Source organism: Crinia signifera, chromosome 2 (genome assembly GCF_055691185.1).
Source record: "Crinia signifera chromosome 2, ASM5569118v1, whole genome shotgun sequence".
In the NCBI taxonomy this organism is placed as follows: domain Eukaryota; kingdom Metazoa; phylum Chordata; class Amphibia; order Anura; family Myobatrachidae; genus Crinia; species Crinia signifera.
The window spans coordinates 145444205-145465862 of record NC_139218.1 but is presented as its reverse complement, the minus strand read 5'-3'; the positions used below and the strand labels follow the sequence as shown (position 1 = coordinate 145465862).

The window sequence follows — 21658 nt, the reverse complement described above, 5'->3', positions numbered from 1 at the left end:
CTAGAGATTTAGCACCTAAGAAGGACTCTGGACCACCAACGGCGTGGGAACACTGATCTCCACCAAGAGCTGTGTTCCCACCACCGCCTATTAGGGACAGGATCTCTGCTGCAGGGTCCCCTTTCCTACCATCGCAGATTGGGGACTGGGCTTATGCCTCTGGGGAAATAAGGGATCTCCACCACAGACAAGGGCTGCCGATAAAGGACCAGACCATTGCCACCTTCACCATAGATGGGGTCCCACACCAAGGTGACCCTCGACCACCACCATAAATAGGGACCTGCACCCAGGGCACATAGAAAGGGTTCTATACCCAGTATAACCCTGGCTCGACACCATAATACACATAGTCCAGAGACTCTTAATATCAGAAAACTGTAAAATGGAACTGTATAGAAGGAAATAAAGCAGATAAAGAAAAGGCAAAGCACGGTTTCAATCAAGAATATGTGCTTATGCAGTCTGCAAGTATCATTAAAATAAATACCTGGATAAAATACAATATCTTTTTGGCCAGTCTTGCAGTGAACCCTTTTTTTAAAGCCATAAGAAACCTGTGACCAAAGGTTTGAGATAACTTTCCTGTAAGACTTGTCCCATCAAAATCCCTGTGTTTTAATTGCTATTAATTTTATGGACAGAACATTATGCTGATAAAAGAGCAGAAGTAAGTATAGAAGAACTAGATTCTGCATGTTCCGCTTTAGGTGTATAACCTGCATCTAAGATACGCAAGCTTAAAAAAGGGAAGAGAGAAATTAGGGGCATTCAATTGGTCCCATTATTTTTTGACTAGCGGTAAAAAAGGGACAAATTTTGACGCCTGTGTATTCAATTGCGGGCATTTACATTTTTAGTACATTTTCACAAGTCAATTATTCAGGTAATTTTGCAGGAAAATAAAACGTCTACAAATGAACATAAAATGTAACTTACATGGAATGAACTATTTACTTCTGCATTTGTACGTACTAATCTCTCTGCACCTTTACATTTAAAAAGATGTATGTTTAAGCTAAAAATAAAAAAAAAATAATGATTCTACATTTTTAAATAAACTTAAGGCCCCCATACACTATGCGATTTGGGCACGATTTCACCCGATTCGGATGAATCGGGCCACGAAATCGGCCCAAATCGCATGTTTAAACATCCCCTCTGATCGGATGCGCGGTCCCGTGCGCATCGGATCGGAGTCGGGCAGTCGGACCGGCTGCACATAAGATTTCCCAAATCGTATGTGCAGCCTCCGGGCAGCAGGGTCAGCGGGCGGGGGACACTGCGAGGGCAGTGAGAGAGGCGGGCAGTAGCAGCAAACAGGGGACACCGGAGAGCCGGGCAGAGTTAGCGGCGGCAGATGCTGGGGACCTGCAGGGGGGGGAGCCGGGCATGGTACGCTGTCAAATAGGCAGCGGGCGGGAGGCGCTGGAGAGCCGGGCAGGGGACACAGAGGCAGCGCGCGGAGGTACGCCGGTGAACCGACGAGGGAGCTGGGCAGGAGGATCGAGGACTCACTGCAGCTGCAAGGATAAAAATCAATACAAATGAATGGGCAGCCAGTGATTGGCTGAGAGCTCTCTCAGCCAATTGCTGATTGGCTGACAGAGCTCTCAGCCAATCACTGGCTGCCCATTCATTTGTAATGGTTTTTTATTTTGCCTCCCTTGCAGAGTGAGTTCCCGATCCTCCTGCCCAGCTCCCTCGTCGGTTCACCGGCGTACCCCCGCGTGCTGCCTCTGTGTCCCCTGCCCGGCTCTCTAGCGCCCGCTGCCTATTTGACAGCTTACCATGCCCAGCTCCCCCCCCCCCCCCCCTGCAGGTCCCCAGCATCTGCCGCCGCTGACTCTGCCCGGCTCTCCCACTGCAGCTCCTCGGCAGTTGCATATGATAAATCGCATGGCGATTTATCATATGCAAAACTTGGCACATCAAGTGCCTAATCGTGTGTTCCCCTCCCAGGGAGCTGCCGGGGAGAATCAGGTCCGACTTGTCCCTAGGACAAGTCGGGCTAATGTATGGGGGCCTTTCATTTAGTTAGAAGGAAAAAGTTTTATATTGACACATATTTCAAGACTCCAATATATGAAAAATATAAAAAAGCAGCAGCATTTGCTTCATAAAAAGGCCTTTAAAACACAAGAGTCACTTGCAATTAGTAATTTAGAATGCTTAACATTATATTAGAGGTCTTCTAGTTCGACATTAGCATCAAAACGGTGACATAAAAACTTACCGATAAAAGTCTCCATGTAGTGGGTCGCACGTCTCGAGGAATCCCAGGCCAGCTACACTTTCTTAGTTCATCTGTGAAGACATTTGTGTTCATAAACAGCGATAATACAGATACAATTAATACAGGTTATAATTGCAAAATGAAAGTAAGGTGCTGATTGGTTGGTACTTTAACTCCCTAAAAAATTAATGTACACATAGATTTGATTGATTTTTAGAGTACATTCTATGTATTACATGTAAAGCAGTGATTTCAACCTTTCAACTCTCAGCACATCACATCAAATTTTTTTAATTGCCAAAGCACACCAGCAGACCCCCACAGTGAAAAACACCTATAAAGCGTACCAGTTCCCCGTAGCACTAATATCCATGAGTCAGAGGCAGCGGTATGCAGCGACTGGGTAAGGTGCCTCCCATAGCAACAATATAATCTGCAGGTGCATAGCACTGGTAGAAACCCAACTTGCTCTACAAAGCATTCCAATGTATAGACAGTCAATAATTAAAGATCATAATGTTGATATTGGCAAAATGTCGACCAAGTTTTTCTGCGTGTTTCCACATATTTTTTAACTTTTGCTTGACCACCTACTTGGACTATGATTGAATATAGTAAAGCAGTAACCTTGCCAAAAGTATGACGAGCACAGCGAGCCTGTGAGTGTACACTTTTGACATAACTGTGGTTCCATATGATAAAAATGAGACAGGTAAAAAAAAACCTTGTTGACCATTTTCATATTGACCATGTCAATCTAATGCATTTACCAGTCAACCTATTACATCTCGACAATATGAGGTCAACCTAATTTTTGTAGATTATACCACCCCCCCCCCCCCCCCCCCCGATGAAATTCAGCAACTCTGTGTGCCATCAATTTCACTAGTAATCGGAAGACATATGAAGAGATGATGATTCAAGCCATCGGGTAACTTTCCACATTTCCCTGATATTTGTAGGAACAGGATCTTGTGTGCCAATGAACCTCTCTAGCATGTATGCTTGCATGCGTTAATTTCAAGCAAACAAAGTCACACCACCATTTGTCAGAGCTCTCCAGAATGTTCCAAATACCAATTCTGGCCAACTTGGGTTACAATACAAGGTGCATCATTTGCTAGAAAATTCTATTGTGGGGAGAAAGGGCTGTAACTAGACATTAACCCTTTGGTACTTGTTTAGTTTCATGGCGGCAGCTCTACGCTACATTTTCAACGTAGCGTCAGCGTAGCCTCTGCCGTGAAACTACACTGGGAGCAGGGTGGTGGGTGTTTTGTTTTATACTTACCGTCCTACGGTCGGCGATCCCCGCGGGAGATGGTCACTCCCCGGCGGCAACTTTCAGCCCCCCTCTTCTGGCAGTCACTCCCCGGCGCCAGCAATGTATGTAATTCAGTGTATTGCCGCTGGGGGAGCATCATATGGTTTCCCTGCTCCCTCAGCGGAACTACACTAATTGCGTAAATTGTCAGCTGCCAGTGCCGAAGGAGGGGGACTGAATGCTGGCGACAGGGAGTGACTGCCGGAGGAGGGGGACTGAACGCTGCCCATCGGTGGACTTGATGGACGCAGTGGCCGGGCGAGGGTAAGTATAAAGCACAACACACACACACATTTCACTATCCAAGTTATATCCCCAGTATCCACGTCGGCGTGGAGAGCGTAGCGTGCCCCGCAAGGGGACGCGGATTTCGCTGAGCTCGCCACGCTTCGGGCTTGGTGGCTCGCCACCCTTTATAAAATCAACTCCACACCGATGTGGATACTGGGGGTATATTTCGTGGATAGTGAGGATATTAACCATTGTGCAGTTTCAGGGCTCCAGAAGCACTTACGTAGTTTACGTAGGCAGCATAGTGCTGTATTGGTATTCTCAATACACCACTACGTAAACTATGTAACTGCTGCCGTGAAACTAAACAAGAACCAACCCCTTAATATCTTGTCCATTTCAATGGACATTATTAATAGATTTATTGCGTAGTGATAACAGTTGTCATTCAAATACCAATGTCCATTTAAATGTATATAAATACTGTGAAATTTATCCAGCAGATGCTAAAGTATCAAAGTTTTGGTGTACGAGCTACAATGCTTTATGCCAGTGGTTCCCAAACTGTGTGCCGTGGCTCCCTGGGGTGCCTCGGGACACTTGCAGGGGTGCCGCGCCTGGGTGGTCCAGGACCAACTCAAATTATTAATGGTTAATTATTCATGAGCAAAACCAGTGCTGGTGGCTGCCAGTCATAGAATGTGTACAAACAGAAGCAAATCCTGCCCTTTACCACATAAAGGACGCTAAGAATCGCATATAAACCCAATCTAATTCATTTTTTTGGGACCTAGGGGTGCCGTGAAAACAATTCAGATTCTCTAGGGAGCCGTGAATCAAAAAAGATTGGGAACCCCTGCTTTATGCACTAAAAATTAAACACGATATTTTTTTGGTTACTTAGTGTCATCACCAGAAACCTGCAATGGGTCATAAAGGGTTGAACACTGCCCTGTAGCAGTTAGCAGTCAATGACATGTTCAAACAGAAAAGTGGACCAAAAACCATGCCATGTGAACCCACGCCATTATGAAACCACCATGAGCATGCACAGTGTCTTGTTGACAACTGCTGTACATGGGCTTATAAAGCAACGGGAAACAGGAATCATCAGACCACGTCACATCAGTTCTCCATGGTCCAATTAGCGATGTCAAGAGCTCAGGTGAGGAACTGTGACAGGTGTCGTAGTAGGACTTGCTGTATAGGCGCCTGGTACCTCTTGCATTGAATGCGGCTACTACACTATCCACAATGAATTACCACCAAACACATGACAATTAGTGGTATGCCCGGAAATTTCTCAGGTGAGCCCACAAAGCCAGCACAGCATGAGAAATTTCCGGGCAAACCACCAAAGTGGTTAAATCCTCATTCTAACATCTAAGGAATATAGCCAGAATCAAGCACTTAATTCCCTCAGAAAATCTGCCTAAAGTCATTCATGCATTTATATCATCACGCCTTGACTCATGCAATGCCCCCTACCTTGGTCTCCCCGCAAAAGAATTGCAGCACTTGCAGATAGTACAAAACACAGCTGCCAGGCTATTAACCAATCAGCTCTATTCCAGCTACATAACACCCATTCTGTACTCCCTTCATAGGCTGCCTATAAGATGGCGAATCATTTTCAAGATTGGCTTACTGACTTTCAAAGCTCTACATGACCAGGGCCCAAGGTACTTGAAGCAGCTTCTGATCCTTTATGGTCCCACTTGATTACTGGGATTTGATTGATGAAGGACTACTAACACTACCCAGAATTTCCCTGAAATCATCTGGTTTTCGAGCTTTCAGCGCTGTCGTCTGACTCTATGGAACTCACTTCTAGGGATGGCCATCGTTGCCTTTGCCATCAATGGTTGCCATCGATGGCAAAAGTGCAACTGACAATCGATAGTGTATAACCATTCTATGGATGACCATCAATGTTTTTGCATATCGATGGTCATCCATTTTCTCTGATTGAGTGGCCTGTGGGCCAATCAAAATGTGGGGGGCGGGGCTTCACATGTGTCGAGGGCGGAGCTATGCTCCGTTTCCCGGCACTGTAGGGTCATCCATTTTCTCTGATTGAGTGGCCTGTGGGCCAATCAAAATGTGGGGGGCGGGGCTTCACATGTGTCGAGGGCGGAGCTATGCTCCGTTTCCCGGCACTGTAGGGAAAAAGAAAAAACGAAACTATTCGTTTAAGCTTTACATCGATGGTGGGAAACCATCTGGTTCTCCCCCATCGATGGCAAAACTATTCGACAACGGCCATAAACCATCGATGATTTCTAATCATCGATGGTCGATGGCCATCCCTACTCACTTCCCCGCTCAGTTCGAGAAGCTTCCACTATGGAAACATTCAAAAATAGATTCAAGACTTTAATGTTCACCCAAGCTTGTTAACCTTGTTTTGTATTTTGTGCTGAGTTCTGAGTCCTATCAGAAGAAAAATGCTATATGAATATCATTATTATTCGATTAGATTATTATGAGATTTTACATTTTTCCCTGAGATGTTTGGTGCTGGTGAACTTTTCCCCAACATTTTATCATGCCTTTTTTGTAGGTTAAAACAGTCTCTAGGTGGCATACATTTACATTTTGGGAGAGGACCCCCAAGAAGCGTGCACTAGTGATGTTAAAAGATCGCTGTATCAATCTCAATACATCTATATTTGATTAACTTTTTAATATAGCTGAATAAAGCCTAGTGTTCAAAACACCCCATAAAACCTCTTGAAACCCCTTATCTGTATTGTAAAGTAGCTTATGTCTTCTAATATGCATATAAAAGGTGTACAACATATAAAATCATTTGCATTCTCCACGAGGTGCATCTACTGTACTTGTCCTGCTTAACAGAAAATATTTATATACATTGATGAGAAACCACCTAGGTAAAACAATGTGGAAAGCATTGACCAAGCACAATGTAAATGGTATTTTGATGCTTATTATTAAATAGCCACTATGAATATTAGCTACATTTTTCTCACATATGCAATTACATTAATCTACTAAATCTTACCAAGATCAGTGCTCGAGCAGGAAAGCAGTTGTCTGAATTTTTCGAGACGTGTCTTTTCTCTCACTGTTACAGAGGGTGCGCCAGATGCATTCTGATCAGATATCCTGGCCACAAGGGGGATAAGAGGGCGGAAAGGAAGAGACTGAAGTTTTTGCAGAGGTTTCCTCATTAAGGAGGCATCTAAAGACATGGATGAGAAGAAAATCAATAAACCTAATTTTCAAGTAAAGAAATTGCCTTCATTTAGACTCACTAAGCACCACCTGAGGTATAGATAATATAATTCGAATGCTCTTCTGAAAAAAATTAAAGTTTATAGAACCTCATACAATACTAGAAATGGGGATTTGCCAGATAGCAATTGATTCAGAATTCAGTGTTCTAACAGAAACGCTACCTTACTTCTTATTGAATGCATCTAAACTCAAAAAAAGGGCATATGTAATATATAACCTGGTTATGATTGTAAACGATTACCATATCTTTGGCAAAATCTGAACCATTACATATGCCCCCAAACATTCAAATGGAGATATATGTACAGCTAGAACAATGTGAAGATCCCAAGGAACATATGGCAGCTGCACATAACTCCCTGCAAAAAGTTCTTACCATAGGAATATCAGCTAAATACATCTGAAAATGTGGATACCTGAACCTAACCTAAAGGAAACCAGACACAGGGCCTTATTCTGGTGCACTCTCAAAGGCAAATTCCTTCTCAAATGGACAAAACCATGTGCACTGGAGGTGGGGCAGATGTAATATGTGCAGAGAGAATTACATTTGGGTGAGTTATTTTGTTTCTGTGCAGGGAAAATACTGACTGCTTTATTTCTACACTGCAATATAGATCTCACTTTGAAGAACGACCCCACCCAAATCTAATTCCATCTGCATGTTACATCTGCCCCACCTGCAGTACACATGGTTTTGTCCATTTGAGAAGGAATTTGCCTCAGAGTGAACCAGAATAAGGTACATTGGGGCAGATGTATTAAGCCTGGTGAAGAGATAAACTGGAGATAAAGTGGAAGGAGATAACGCACCAGCCAATCAGATCCCAACTGTCATATTTCAAACACAGCTGATTGGCTGGAGCGTTATCTCTTCCATGTTATCTCCACTTTATCTCTTCTCCAGGCTTAATACATCTGCCTCACAGTCCCTAAATCTAATCCAAATTTTAACAAAAAAGGTAAAAAAACACTAAAGAGCACCAGATTCCTCTTGCACCATCCCACATAGACCTTACAAATGGTATAGTAGATATAGAAGACTGCTTCCTAGCCCAAATCACTTTATTTGAAAAAGCATCAGAAACGGGGAGCATAGACAGCAAATGTTTCTGCTTAAGTAGTCGGCTTCTCATTGCTACAATGTCAATACCAGAGCTGCATCAAAGTGCATTTGGACTTTGCGATCCTTTTAGATTTACCACATGAAGATGATCACAGTAGAATAGATTGCATGTGCTAAATCTCATGTAAAATAACCAAGCAAGTAGAAAATCAGAATCAAAGTTGTCCCGGGATGGTCCAGACCACATTGCAAGCAAAACGCATCCAACTTATTGTGGAGAGATCTCGCTAATGGATGGGGCCTTTAACGGGTATACGGTCGTTAGTTCGACACACCTAAGGTCGACATGCATTGGGGTCAACCACTTATGGTGGTCATTTGCCTAGATCGACACCCGGAACAGTCGACATGGGCTTAGGTCAACAGGGTCATTAGGTCAACACAAGCATTAGGTCAACATGGGGAAAGTTGACAGTCAAGCGGTCAACATGGGTTGTTCAAAAATTTTTGAGCCAACATGCCGTATTTCATGCTTTACCATCCACTATGGACAATAGAATAGTGTGCCAAGCGAAGCACTATACCCGAAGCATGGCGAGTGCAGCGAGAAGACACGGTGCACCGATACGGTGGCCATGTCAACGTCCGGGGGGGGGGGGGGGGGAGTGAAAAACCCATGTAGACCTTTTGACTGTTGACGGGGAAAGCCATGTCGACCTAATGCCCCTGTCAACCTAGTCCCATGTCGGCCTTCAGTGGTCAACCTAATGCATGTTGACCTTCCTGTGGTCCACCCTATGACCCATACCACTTTAATGAGTACAGTGTAGTAAATGCCTTCTTCTTAATGCAAAACACATTTGAGGAAGGGACACTTCTCTCAGGTCCTCTGTTCCGAGTACACTAAAAGCCATGTACCCTGAAACAGAAGCCATGCCCCCACAGGAGAACGACTTTGATGGGACAATGGGACCCAAGACAGTCATGCAGACTGCTTCTTCTCTGGCTTGAGACCTGAATGTCTGCCTACCTAGGATTAGCAAACATTGAAATGGCCTCCTTTCGGAGTTCACCAGTTGTCTCCTATGGGGCTGAGCCTTCACTCATTTCCTGAAAAAGGATAAAAAAACAAAACTTTGGCTGAAATTTTGGTGCAAAATCCAGGGAGGTAACAACTTTTACCTCCTATAACCTGAGAATTACCTTTGGCTAGCACAGGTTTAAAGAGGGACCCACCAACAAATGAAAATCATCTCCTTTTGAATTCTGGATTAGCTTCCAACAACTTGTGGCAACAGCCAAGGACAAAATCCAATCAGGATCCAGCTTCATTCCCATTTATTCAGATGCTCTGTTAATCTGATCCACCAACACCAGGTGATAAGTGCAGAACAGAGAGAGGTAAACAAAAGCTTCCCTTAAACAACAGTCCCTTAAAACAAATACAAAAAATATACCACCAAGAGCTGAAATACTATAGCATTAGGAGGACAGCCTCCTATAAGATTTAAAATTAGGGAGCCTGTTCTACCACTCAACCAATTGAGTCCATCAGGAAGTTGGCATCTTGTATTAGCACTTTGCATAAATCCCACTGAAAAGCCCAGAAAAGAGAAGCCCTTGCACAAGGACAGGGAACTCCGCCTACCTGAAACCCTACTTCATGGTCCCAAGACAAACAAATTAACCTGCGCTCCTGGTATCCATGCTAACAGAAGACTAGCACCAGTTGTCTTTAGCCATCAGGTGCTGTGGTAACTACTGCATAGGACGAAAAATCCTGTATGTGCCGAGAGAGTTAAATTAAGGTGGGGTGTGTTCAAACTAATATCTAAACTGCAATGTAAAAATAAAACAGCCAGTTACATTTGCCCCAGTTGCAGTGCACATGGTTTTGCCAATTTTAAGAACAACTTGTCCTTTGATCAGGTCTGAATTAGGCCCTATGCCCAGGACCTTTAACTTCACTAATCATAGACTGGCACAATCATGTGCTGGTATATTCCCAATATTTTTATTCACTTTTATTCAGCAAACATTGAAAAAGACAGATATCCTATAAAAACAACTGACTTGTTTAGCAACTCAAATCATCTTTGCTTTACTGCACACGGACATTTTCTGAACCAGAGGTCCCTTTTGTAGAGACTACCACTGTACCAATAAACTAGATACTTACCTGCTGTGACTCTCTGTAGATGATCTTCACTGACTGACTTCACAACAGTCGGACCAGCATTGTCTTCTGGCATTCTGAAGTTAGACTCTGTAATCTCCACATCTGTGACATCAGCCATTTTAGAGCCAAGAGTTTGATAGGACACGGAGTGCAGAATCTCTTCACTCTCTCCATCATCATCAATGTCCCATGCATCACTTGTATTCCTTGCAAATTCATGGAAACTGGAGGCTTTTCTACTCTTAAGATGGCGTATGTGTACCCGCGAGTGATTGGATCGAAAACTGTAAAATACACGGCATCGAGATTTAAAGTGAAGATCAAAAGAAGATACCGTTTTTTGGTAGCAGCAGCACTGGCAATGTACAGTACCATTAATTTCCCTATATTTTTGGCTACCTATCAAACATGTTAACCTTATCAGTCACTTTGAATAGATATTTACTCCTCTCCCATGGACAACAGTACGATACATTCTACCAGTTGCATAAATTGTAAGTAACTCCATGTTAGTATATATATATATATATATATATATATATATATATATATATATATATATATATATATATATATATATAAAAAAAATGTCCTCGATGCTGTGCACTCCCAACTTACAGCAATCAGGGGTATCCAAAATACAAGTTCACTGCCATGTAAGGCAGTCACAGCAGCACGTCGGTATCAAAAAAAGACCATAAATAGCAATCTCAGCTATGCTGCAACGTTTCGAACCTTATTCGTCATCAGGCAATGTGTGTAAATATATATATATATATATACTAGGTGATTCATCGCGCCCTACGGGCGCTCTTCACACCATTGTAAGGGGCTGCGCCCCCTTAATTTGTGAACGTTTGTATTATGAGAAATATGGTTAGAATTGTATGAAAGATGCCCTGTATTGTAACTTCAGTTTTCAGTGAATTGTGTTAAATAGAGAGCATATGATGTGGAAGGGGGTGTGTATTGTTTTGTTTAATTAAAAAGCGGTTACAGAGAAAGATGTACATTGATAGTGTGGATGGTGTAGTGACATTTGTGGGTGTGGGGGGGGGGCTGTGTGTGCATGTGCAATAGTATAGTAGGGTGTTTTTGAGTCAGCGGCTCCCCACTGGCGGAGGTCACGACACAGGAAAACAGGAGGCTGGGTAGTGATAGGGGTGTGTGGGAATAAAGGGGGACTAAAGAGGAGGGTGGGAGATACTGTGCAGCTTCTGCCAGTGGGTGAGGGTCCAGCGTGGCAGTACAGGATGGTGGCCCTGAGTCAGTGTCTCCTCCTACTGGGTGGGAGTTAGGGTGCATGGGAGCAGGAGGCTGGGCTATGAGGCATGATAGGGGCATGTGGGCAAAACAGCGTCAGCGACTCCCCAGTGATGGAAGTTACGGTTCAGGAGAGCAGGAAGCTGGGTATTGATAGGGGTGTGTGAGTATACGGGGGACTAAAGAGGGGCTTAGGGGTGCCGTGAATTGCGGAGGGGCACGGGGGGGGTGCCGTGAATCAAGGGAGGGAGGGGGCAGGGGCCCGCAAAGCGCGGGAGGGGGCGTGAATCGCGCGAGGGGGGGTTGCGAATTGCGTGAGGGGGTTGCGCGGGGGTGACGTGAATTGTGGTAGGGGGGAGTGAATCGCGGGAGGGGGGGTGCGCGGGGGGTCCGCGATTTGCGGGAGGGGGGGCACGGGGCGCGATGAATCAACCTAGTTGGTTATATATTCTTGTAGAAGGATGGTAGGATGTTGCTGTTATTCAGAATGCATTTACATAAACAGTAATAGTAGCAGTAAAAGATCTGACTTAAAGCACCTACAGTAAAACAGAACAGGTGTTATATATTATACAAAGAATTGGTTGATGAGGTCTAGGTTGACGTGCACAAGAAAAAATCAACACAGAAAGGTCAACACATGTAAAAGTTGACATTGGTGTCCATGTCGACACATGAGAATGAATATGAAAACATTCAAACAAAGAAAAATAAATCTTCAAAAACTCATGTTAACCTTTTTCATTGTCGACCATAGCCATGTCAGTGTTTTGCATGTGCCATTTAATCCTGGGGTTGCCGTGAATCACGTGCGGGGGGGGGGGGGGGAGGAGGTGAGTGGTGTCCGCGAATCACGGGAGGAGGGGTCGTGGGTGGATGCCGTGAATTGCGGGAGGGGAGGTCGCGGGGGGGTGTGGGTGCTGCGAATCGTGGGATGGGGGGGCGCGGGGGGTTGCAGTGAATCGTGGGTCGTGGGGGTTGCCGCAATGACAGGAGGGGGGAAATCGCGGTAGGGGGGTACCGCGGTTCGCGGGAGGGGGGGCCGGCACGAATCGTGGGAGGGGGGGGGTGGCAGGGTGCGGCGAATCGCAGGAGGGGGGTGTCACGGGGTGGGGCCGCAAATCGCGGGAGTCGCTGGGGGTGCCGCCAATCGCGGGAGGGTGCCGCAAATCGCCACAAGAACAAATCAACACAGAAAGGTCAACAGAAAAGAGGACCTGAATGGGGTTTGAAAGGTGTAGGGTGCTAGAACACTAATAAGTCAACACAGGAAAATTTCAACAGTTTTTCACATTTTTTTTTCGATCAGATAACTTGTTCATACTTTGCAATCCACATGGACTACAATTGGGAAAGGTAAATTGTTCTGAGTGAAGAGTCACCATTCCTAAGCATGTCAATTGAAGAAAAGGTACAGGTTCCAAATAACAGAAAACAAACACGTGTGAAAAAAACCTCATGTTGACCATTTCCATGTCGACCTTTTGCTTGTGTCGACACACCCTGTCTGAAGACAGCACTTCTGAAATTGCTCACACACAGTAAGCCTGATAGAGGATACACACTGTGAGATATGCACTATATTTATATTCAATTTTGCTTATAGAAGCAAAATCAAATAGAAATCGAATGCACATCAAATGCTTTTTAGTAGCATTCGATCCCAATGAGTGTTTCTGTGTAGTGAAAATCTAATAGAAAAATAGACTTGGCAAACAAGACTAGTGGCTATCCAATAGTAGATGGCAATAATGGCTGGGATTTATTACACAAACCCTGATAGTACTGAAAATTGGAAAGAACGGGACCCATTGAGTACCTCCCTAAGCAGTTAGACCTCCCTAAGCCAGCTGATACTGATATAAGCACTAAGCTAACACATTTATATAAGGTTCACTAGACATACTGTATGACTCAATGCAATTAGGACAATATTTTTTATACCTCTATTAATACAAATGTTATCAGATAAGTGCAAAAGTGCATTGGGCTGCAGGTCACAGACAAATTCAACAGAAATAAACCAGCCATATAGTTATTGCAATTACTTTACTTGGATCTTATTAAAAGGTTCAGGACACTGTTGAACATTCTTCCATCCTCTGAATTCTTCTCACCCTTCCCATTCCAAACCCACCGGCTACCATCAGAGCCCAAATCTAAATTGAAGGACTAGATTGATACTGCCAGTCATGATATGTTATTTTCTTCCTCAGCCAGCAACCTGGTCAATTCCTTCCACAAATGAAGATTAATTATGGATGATCTTCCTACTGTACTATCCATCCACTTGATCCTATAGTATAGACTCACAAATCGATAAATCCCTGTCTCATGTGTGCATCTTAACCTTATGTAAAATATAAAATTTCACTACTGTTATCTTTCCCCCCATTATTCAAGTATAGAGTGGTTACTCCTATTCTGAAAAGGCACGTCTAAACCAATATTTCAACCATACAATCTTCTCCCATGCCCCAACAAGCTGCTAGAGGGAATTTTCTGCACTCATATCACACAACCTAATGGTGCCACTGATTTTTCTCCCAAATCTCCACAGAGACAGTATCAACTTAAGTGGTGAAAGGGGTTGTCCCTGCTAAATCTAAAGGCCATTACTCACGACTAATTATTCCGGATCTTTGATGCATATGACATGGTTCACAACTCTTCTCATACAAATACTACAATCATCAGGTCTGCATGCCTCTGTGCTCTCCTGGTTTATATCCTACGTATCCACCAGCTTTCAATGTGTACACATCTCTAGATACACCTGCTCTGTTCTTTCTTTTCTCAATTGGCGCACAAGGCTCAGTTCAATTTCCTTTGCTCTAGCTATACCACGTCTTTTTGAAACTGAATCCGCTGTTGTTAATTTTAATAGCAACGGTCAACTGCAAGTGCTGGCTATTGTTAAGTTAAACATCACAAAGTAAAAAAAACAAAAACACCAGCTCAGACAGAAGCAACAGGCCACACAATCTCACAAAACAGGATCAGCAAGTAATGAAGCGCATACACATCTTCCCTCAGTGACAATATTCGCTGGAGAGTTCCAAAGCAAGCTTCAGCTCAAGAACAGTTCACCAGGATCTTCTAAAGGGGCATACACATGGGGAATAATAGCTTGTTTTCTAATGCCCCTTTCAGACCGCACTTTGTAAACGGTATATTGCCGTTTTTTTTTACCGTTTTAAAACGGTAATCTGTGCGGTCTGAAAGGTGCAGGACCACTTAACCGGATAGAAAATACAGTTTTTTCTAACCGGTTAAAATGCAGGGTCCTACCCGTTTCAGAACCGGTATTTTAGGCTCAAAATCGGGTCTGAAACGGTATTTAGGACCCAGCCAATGAGCTGGGTCCTAAATTCAGCGCAGTGAATATTTAATGAGCGCTCATTAAATATTCACAGCACTGGAGCCGCCCCGCGCGCGTGTAGACACCCCTCCCCCCGCGCATTCAGTACCTCCGTTGTGGATCCCGGCACTGCAGTTCAGTATGGTCGGAAGCACTTATGAAAAAAAGTGTCTTTCAGAAAATGGCTGCCCCATAGGAAAACCTGTTTATAAAAACTCTTTCGTATAAGAAAAGTGACTTTTGGAAAATGGCTGCCCCCATACGAAAGACAGTTTTTTTAAACAGGTTTTCCTATGGGGCAGCCATTTTCTGAAAGACACTTTTTTTCATAAGTGCTTCCGACCATACTGAACTGCAGTGCCGGGATCCACAACTGAGGTACCGGCTGCACGGGGGGGTAGGTCGACACGGGGGGGGGGGGGGGGGGGGGGGGGGCGCTGCACGGAGGGGAGGGCTGAAGGCTGCACTGGCTTTGACTCTGTATTTGGAAAGTTTCCAAAAACGGGTCTGCCAGTGTCCAAAAATCGGCACTTAAACGGTAATATATCGTTTAAGAGCTGCAGTGTGAAAGGGGTTTTATCTGGCAGACCCGTTTTTGGAAACGTTTTCAAATACAGGGTCAAAGCCAGTTATGCGGTCTGAAAGCAGCATAAGTGACGTGTAAGATTGCTTAGGAATTAAGAATAGAACGTATCTAGTCAAGATCGAGTCAAATCGCCGGTGTTCTAACCAGACAACACTGTCTGGTCGACCATACACACATTGCTATGTGTGTATGTGTAATCTAGCAAGCTAAGTGTGCTGAGCTAGTCAGATCAACTATCCTAGATCGCCAAAAACAACAAGTCGCTGTTTGTGTATGACCCTTAAAATTGGTTTTCCGTGGCAAAACAGCTGCACACAAGCTTTAGATCATTATGCCCTAATGCCACACATCTAATGTAGAAGTCTAAAGCACAAATCAAGTGGACTCTGAAACAGCGGAAACATTCTCTGGTATGAGGTATTGCGCTAAACTATGTGGGAGCCTTAACAAATATGGGTTCGGCAAGTGGCACAAAAAGGCTTCCTGCCATAGTATGTATGGTCAATTGTAATATTTAATGGCGGATGAAAAATGGCTTGGAGATGTATTTTATTGGGCCACTTTGTTACAGAAAAAGGAAATCCTAACGTTACAAAATGCAATGACTTTCTACATTGTTTCAGCATGACAATCTCCAGAGCACAAAGCACACAATTGGTACAGTACAATGTAACTGGCCTGCATGGAGCTCTAAACTCAGCCCTAAATAAGCACAGAGGCTGTAATAGAAGCAAATAAGCCCATGGGTTTGGAATGTGTTGCTCAACAAGCACATAAGGGTGTGATGGCTCGGGATCAACATACTTTCTTACCACTGATTAAACCTTGTCATTACTATCCCAAAGGGCTACAGAAATTCCTGCCATAAACATGAATACTAAACACTCAAGTTAAATGACTTTGGAATTAGACAGGTGAACAAAATGTTTAGGGGTCAATTCAGAAGGGTGACAAATGGTCTTGGATGCCTAACTAAGTACTTGGGTTCCTGCTGTGATGTCCCAAACAAATTTACAACATGCAATAAAATACCAAAAACCATACAAACTTCCGAAAATAATAAACAAATTACAAACGTCGAAAAGCATATATTTTTTTTTACAAAACACTACAGATACAAAAACTAGTCAAAGGCATTATGCCGCCAACCGCCCTCCCCCCACCAAAAATATATAAATGGAAAAAAAGACTGCTGGTCATAGCGTCTGGGGATTATGGCCACACACAAAACCCAAATAACAGTAGGCAGCCAACTCCTGGGTCTGTTGGAAGAGCTGTCAAGCGTAAAACAAGAGAAGGAAAAAGTTCAAGTAATACCCCGTGCTTACTGCAGGCAAATTCCCGGGTCTATCATGTCGACCCGGGAATTTGCCTTTTAACACAGGTTTATCTGCAGTGTGTATGGGTCGCTTAAACCCTTCTTTTTACCCGTGTTTGAGATCCGGCTATGCAGACACGGGTTGACCCACCAAGAAAAAGCAAGCCGGGTACCTCAGCTATTAAAAAAAAAAAAAAAAAAGGATTGAGCTGCATGTACAGACTACAAAGGAGGGGGGGGGGGGTATTGGAGTTATTAGCGATGTGTGCTCCAACATTGGGACCCAGTATGATTTAATATTTGTGGCTAATTCCCTGAAAATACCAGTTTTGGGGGGTTAGCCGCAAATATTAAGTACTGCCGGAATGTACAGATGGAGCCCCTCTCATCTTTGCCAGACTGTCCCCACTGGCGAGAGCGGCTGGGCAATGGGACCCTGCTCATCTCTGCTTTAGGGAGACGGCAGGTTTAGGGGGGCAGTGGGTCAGGGCGGCGATGGAGACCGTCGATGGCGGCGGGGAGCTCCGTCGCCACGGGGCACATGAGCCCCCTGGCGAAGGCTGGTGATTCTACAAAGATGTAGCTAACTGTGATCCCTCCTGTCCAGCTCGCAGTCACATCCCCCTTAGGGTTCTATGGGGGATACGATGCTACCTGATTTACCAAAATCCAGAATGCGGTAGCCCATTGTAGCCTATGCAGACACCCAGGGTTCAGATCCCCAAGCACCTGGTTGAGCAGTTTGCAGGGACAGGCTCTGCCCTGTGTGTGCTCCATGTTGAATGCCTCTGATGGGATTGCAGATTGCAATACAACCCTGGGCGGTAAGGGGTTGGGATCATATGGTCGACATTAATTAGGTCGACACAGGCATTAGGTTAACAGGGTCATTAGGTTGACATGGGGAAGGCCAATAGTCAAAAGGTCAACATTGTGTTTTCACGTTTTTGTCCCGGATGTCGACATGGACACTGTATCAGCGCGCCGCATCACCATGCTGCATTCGCCATGCTTTGGGCACTATTTTATTCTCCCTCCAAAGCCTAGTGGATGGTAGTGCATGTAACCTGTCGGCACATGTCGGCTCAGAAAAATAATGTGAAAAACCCATGTCAACCTTCCACAAGTCGACCTAATGCTTTTGTCAACTTAATGACCCTGTCGACCTAAAGCCATGTCATCCTTTTGGGGGTGTCTACCTTCCTGTGGTCGAACTAGTGTCCATATACTGGCAGTAAGATACTGCCTATTGCCCTTTTCGCATGGAATGTGAGATCCATAGTAAATGGGCCCCAATGAGTTTACAGACTTGCGCTATATGTCGTTAGCAATATCATCCATTTCATTAACAATATATCACCCAGTATGTGCCCAGCATAAGAGACAGACACTGTCCCAATACATCTCAGCTGAAGGGTCACTGATATTGAGCTCAATAGATATCCATGAATACTATAAAAAAACAAAATACACAGCTAGACGGTCATCTTGGCTTCAGCACCATAATTACCAAGTCCATTGTTGTCACACAGCTCAGCTCTACACCTCACAAAATACACTTGTGTAGACATAAAGAATTGCCTAAAGGCCACTTAGTATAATCTCTAGAACATTTTCCAAAGCCACTAGAATGTATAAGAACATGTGGAACACTACTCAAATGTATTACAAGTACTTAAACTACTTACAACCAAGACTAAAGGTGCATACCTGAAAACTCACCTCTTCAGGCAAGCCTATAATGTTTAAGTTCTACATGCATAACCCTCTGAGGCACTTATGTATTATATAGCTACCCTTCTGGACTTGTAACTTGGTGGGACTGCTATGGTATTACTGGTGCCTGTCCTTGTGTTTCCCCCTATATCCCTATATATTGTAAGCTTGCAGCAGGGCCCTCCTACCTCCAAGTCTGTATGTTGTTACCCAGTTTGTTTTATCACTGTCTACTATTGTAAAGCGCAACGGAATCTGCTGCGCTATATAAGAACCTGTAAATAAATAAATACACAGGGGGATTTCAGCCCCTTTTAAAGTGAGCATGGATTACTCTGTGTGCATTCCCATACTTGCACTGGCTTCCCCTAGATCACGGGGCTTTGCCTGTCCTTGTGTTTCCCCCTATATCCCTATAGATTGTAAGCTTGCAGCAGGGCCCTCCTACCTCCAAGTCTGTATGTTGTTACCCAGTTTGTTTTATCACTGTCTACTATTGTAAAGCGCAACGGAATCTGCTGCGCTATATAAGAACCTGTAAATAAATAAATAAATACACAGGGGGATTTTAGCCCCTTTTAAAGGGAGCATGGATTACTCTGTGTGCATTCCCATACTTGCACTGGCTTCCCCTAGATCACGGGGCTTTGCCTATTAAAAATAAGCAAAGCCCCGCTGAGCAAGATCGCTCAGCACAAAGCATCGCGGGTACTGAGCGATTGTGCTTAACCAAAAGTGCCAGGTCGCCCCGTATGTCCTAACATGTGTGTAACCCAGCATGTAAGGACAGCGATGAGGGGGAAAATAGGTGGACAGAAAAATCACTGAGCAATATTTTCCTGTTTTAGCTATTTTCCCAGGGTTGGACAACTTTCCTTAGCAGGACACTATGGAAAGCCGTCCACCCTGTCGCTCATCTGCTGGTAATACCAGCAGATGAGCGGCGGGGACAGTGATGATGCGGGAGCCTGCATCAGCCCTCATCACTGCCCTGTACAGACTCGACAGCTTTTTAGCTGAAATGAGCCATAAGAGCATTTTATATGAATACACTATGGTGTGGTCCCGCTGACAGCTCAGAGAGCTCTTGCTAGCAATACAGGAAACATAAGATCACCTGACATCTGCACCTGTACGCTGCCAGGATTTTTGTTTTCACTTTAATACATTTAAGTATTTTACTTTCGGTTGTGTGATGAAAACCACAAAGCCCTAATGAAAGGACCAAACTAACGCCAAAGCTCCCACCATTCACACAGTGTTGCATTAGTGTTTGTGTACAAGGCCTGGGCATCAGGCTGCTCTTACCTCTTATCCAGAGGCGGCTGCTGGGCACCGTACACGGGCTGTATGCTGAGAAGAAACAGACAACAACACATTAGGCTCTGTGTTTTCTGTAAAGCTAGATGTCATTACCCTGTGTATGCAAACACTGTGCTCCCAGTAGGGGAGCAGGCAGCTGGCTGGGCAAGTTAACCTTTTTTCTTCCAGGCATTTGCGTGTTCCTGCCAACTGACCTGCCCGGTAGTTTTGAACTTCTCTTCCAGAACTGCCGGCTGTTCTCTGACATCCCGCTGGCCGTGACAGATCCCGCTGCTATGCGTTGCTCTCATCCGCTTCCCCCACAGCAGCAGTAGCAGGGCTCCCACACTGCGTCCACTGGTTAACTGAGCAGCGCCTTCCACCCTCAGCCAATCAACGTGAGCGATCGTACGGGGTCACCTCAGAAAATGGTAGTGTCTAGTTCCTTCTCTCCAGGCGTACCAACATTACGTCACATCCCACGTGACCATCACGTGTCACCCATGTGATAACTATACTGCTGCAGCGGGCTTTTCAGAGTGACGCCGTTCAGTCTGCCCATGCTAACATCAATCTGCGCTGGCTTTTCAGGCGCCAGTCAGTCTGACGCCCGCTAGCTGACCTGCCTGCCGGACACTAGGTGACCCGCCACACTATGTCACCAGTACGTGACCGACCACTATGTAGCGGGCTTAGTTCTCACCCGGCAGTCACTCTCCGCCTACAGCATGCCGCCATCTTGCCTGTTACCCTGGCAACAGGAACAAGCGTCAGGACGGGGCTGCGGGGGATTCTGGGAAATGTAGTGCGTTCCGCTCTCAGGCGCCGTGAAGCCACGCCCCCAATTTCCGGAAGCCACTGGTGATGTGTTACTTCCGAACCTCCTGCCAGCACAGGCGCCTGTACTGATCTTCAGACTCCTCCCCCTGATGAGGTCGACAGAGGTTGATCACGTGATGTACAGTATGAGGATATAATCACTGCTGTTCTTAGCGCCCGGCTTCTTCATTTCAATTTTGTCTGGAGGCGGGAAGTGTCAGCGCCGCTGCGGAAGAGAGAGGAAGATGTCGGGGACTACCGGGCCGAGTAAGCAGATCTCTTTCCAAGACATTAATGATGGTTTCCTCGGAAGACTTACGGAGAGGAGCCGTGGAAATCACACCGGCCCCTAGCCAGAGCTGGCGGCGGAGGAGACTGAGCGGTAAGCGGTGGATGGTGTCGGAGGAGATGGGCCCAGGCTTGGTTGGGGAAGGTGGCTACTGTCACTCTGAGTCCGGACTCTGTCCCACTCACCTGAGTGCAGGTGTACGTGTGCCGCTGCCCGGGTGGGTAGTGTGAGCGCGGCTCCTTCCCGTGTGTTGCGGACAGCAGCGCTGCATGTCACATTCACCCCGTTATTTATGGTCTATCCGCGTGTGTCCTGTTCTCTCCTGGTATATCCCTAGTGCTCGCACTGGGGCCGCATTATGCTGCTTGTGGTTGTGTAGGTCTCGTGTTCCTTTTTGATGTAGCCATTTTTTAATCCCCTTTTCAGTTGTGTATATTACGTCTCAGAATTTAGGGTATGGGTGAAAACCCCCGGACCGCTGGACCGGACATCAAACTCTGCATTTTGTAGCTTGTAGCCTCCGGTCCGGGGGGCGTCCTGTCCAGGAGGGCTGCCTGTCACCAGGTAGAGGAGGAGGGGGAGAATAAAGCCTCCCTGTATGGTCTGGGCATGTAGCAAAAACCGGACGGTCTGGACCACCCGGGGAGGCTGTAATCTCCCCTTCCCCATGTCCCTGGTGATAGCTATCACAGGGACCCCCCCGACAA

At 45.3% G+C, this 21658-nt stretch overlaps 2 protein-coding genes across 8 annotated transcripts in view; one reads left to right on the top strand and one right to left on the bottom strand.

The window, feature by feature from the left end:
- Positions 1-20598, bottom strand: part of TBC1D22B (TBC1 domain family member 22B) — a 42948-nt gene extending 22350 nt beyond the window's left edge. Inside the window, exons 1-5 of the mRNA XM_083173082.1 lie at positions 20059-20598; positions 19850-19894; positions 10298-10581; positions 6817-6996; positions 2237-2307 (exon numbers count right to left, since the gene is read on the bottom strand). Coding sequence (XP_083029208.1) covers positions 2237-2307; positions 6817-6996; positions 10298-10581; positions 19850-19894; positions 20059-20111 — 633 coding nt within the window. The 5' untranslated portion in view covers positions 20112-20598. The remainder of the gene's footprint in view (positions 1-2236; positions 2308-6816; positions 6997-10297; positions 10582-19849; positions 19895-20058) is intronic.
- Positions 20599-20653: 55 nt separating this feature from the next.
- Positions 20654-21658, top strand: part of LOC146060150 (uncharacterized) — a 35247-nt gene continuing 34242 nt past the window's right edge. For 2 of the 7 annotated variants that reach the window (XR_014470380.1, XM_083173083.1), the window contains exon 1: positions 20665-21044. The gene's annotated coding sequence lies outside the window, so the exon portion shown is untranslated. Of the gene's footprint in view, positions 21045-21658 lie in introns of all 7 variants that reach the window. The other 5 variants (XM_083173085.1, XR_014470379.1, XM_083173084.1 and 2 more) reach the window with 5 other exon arrangements.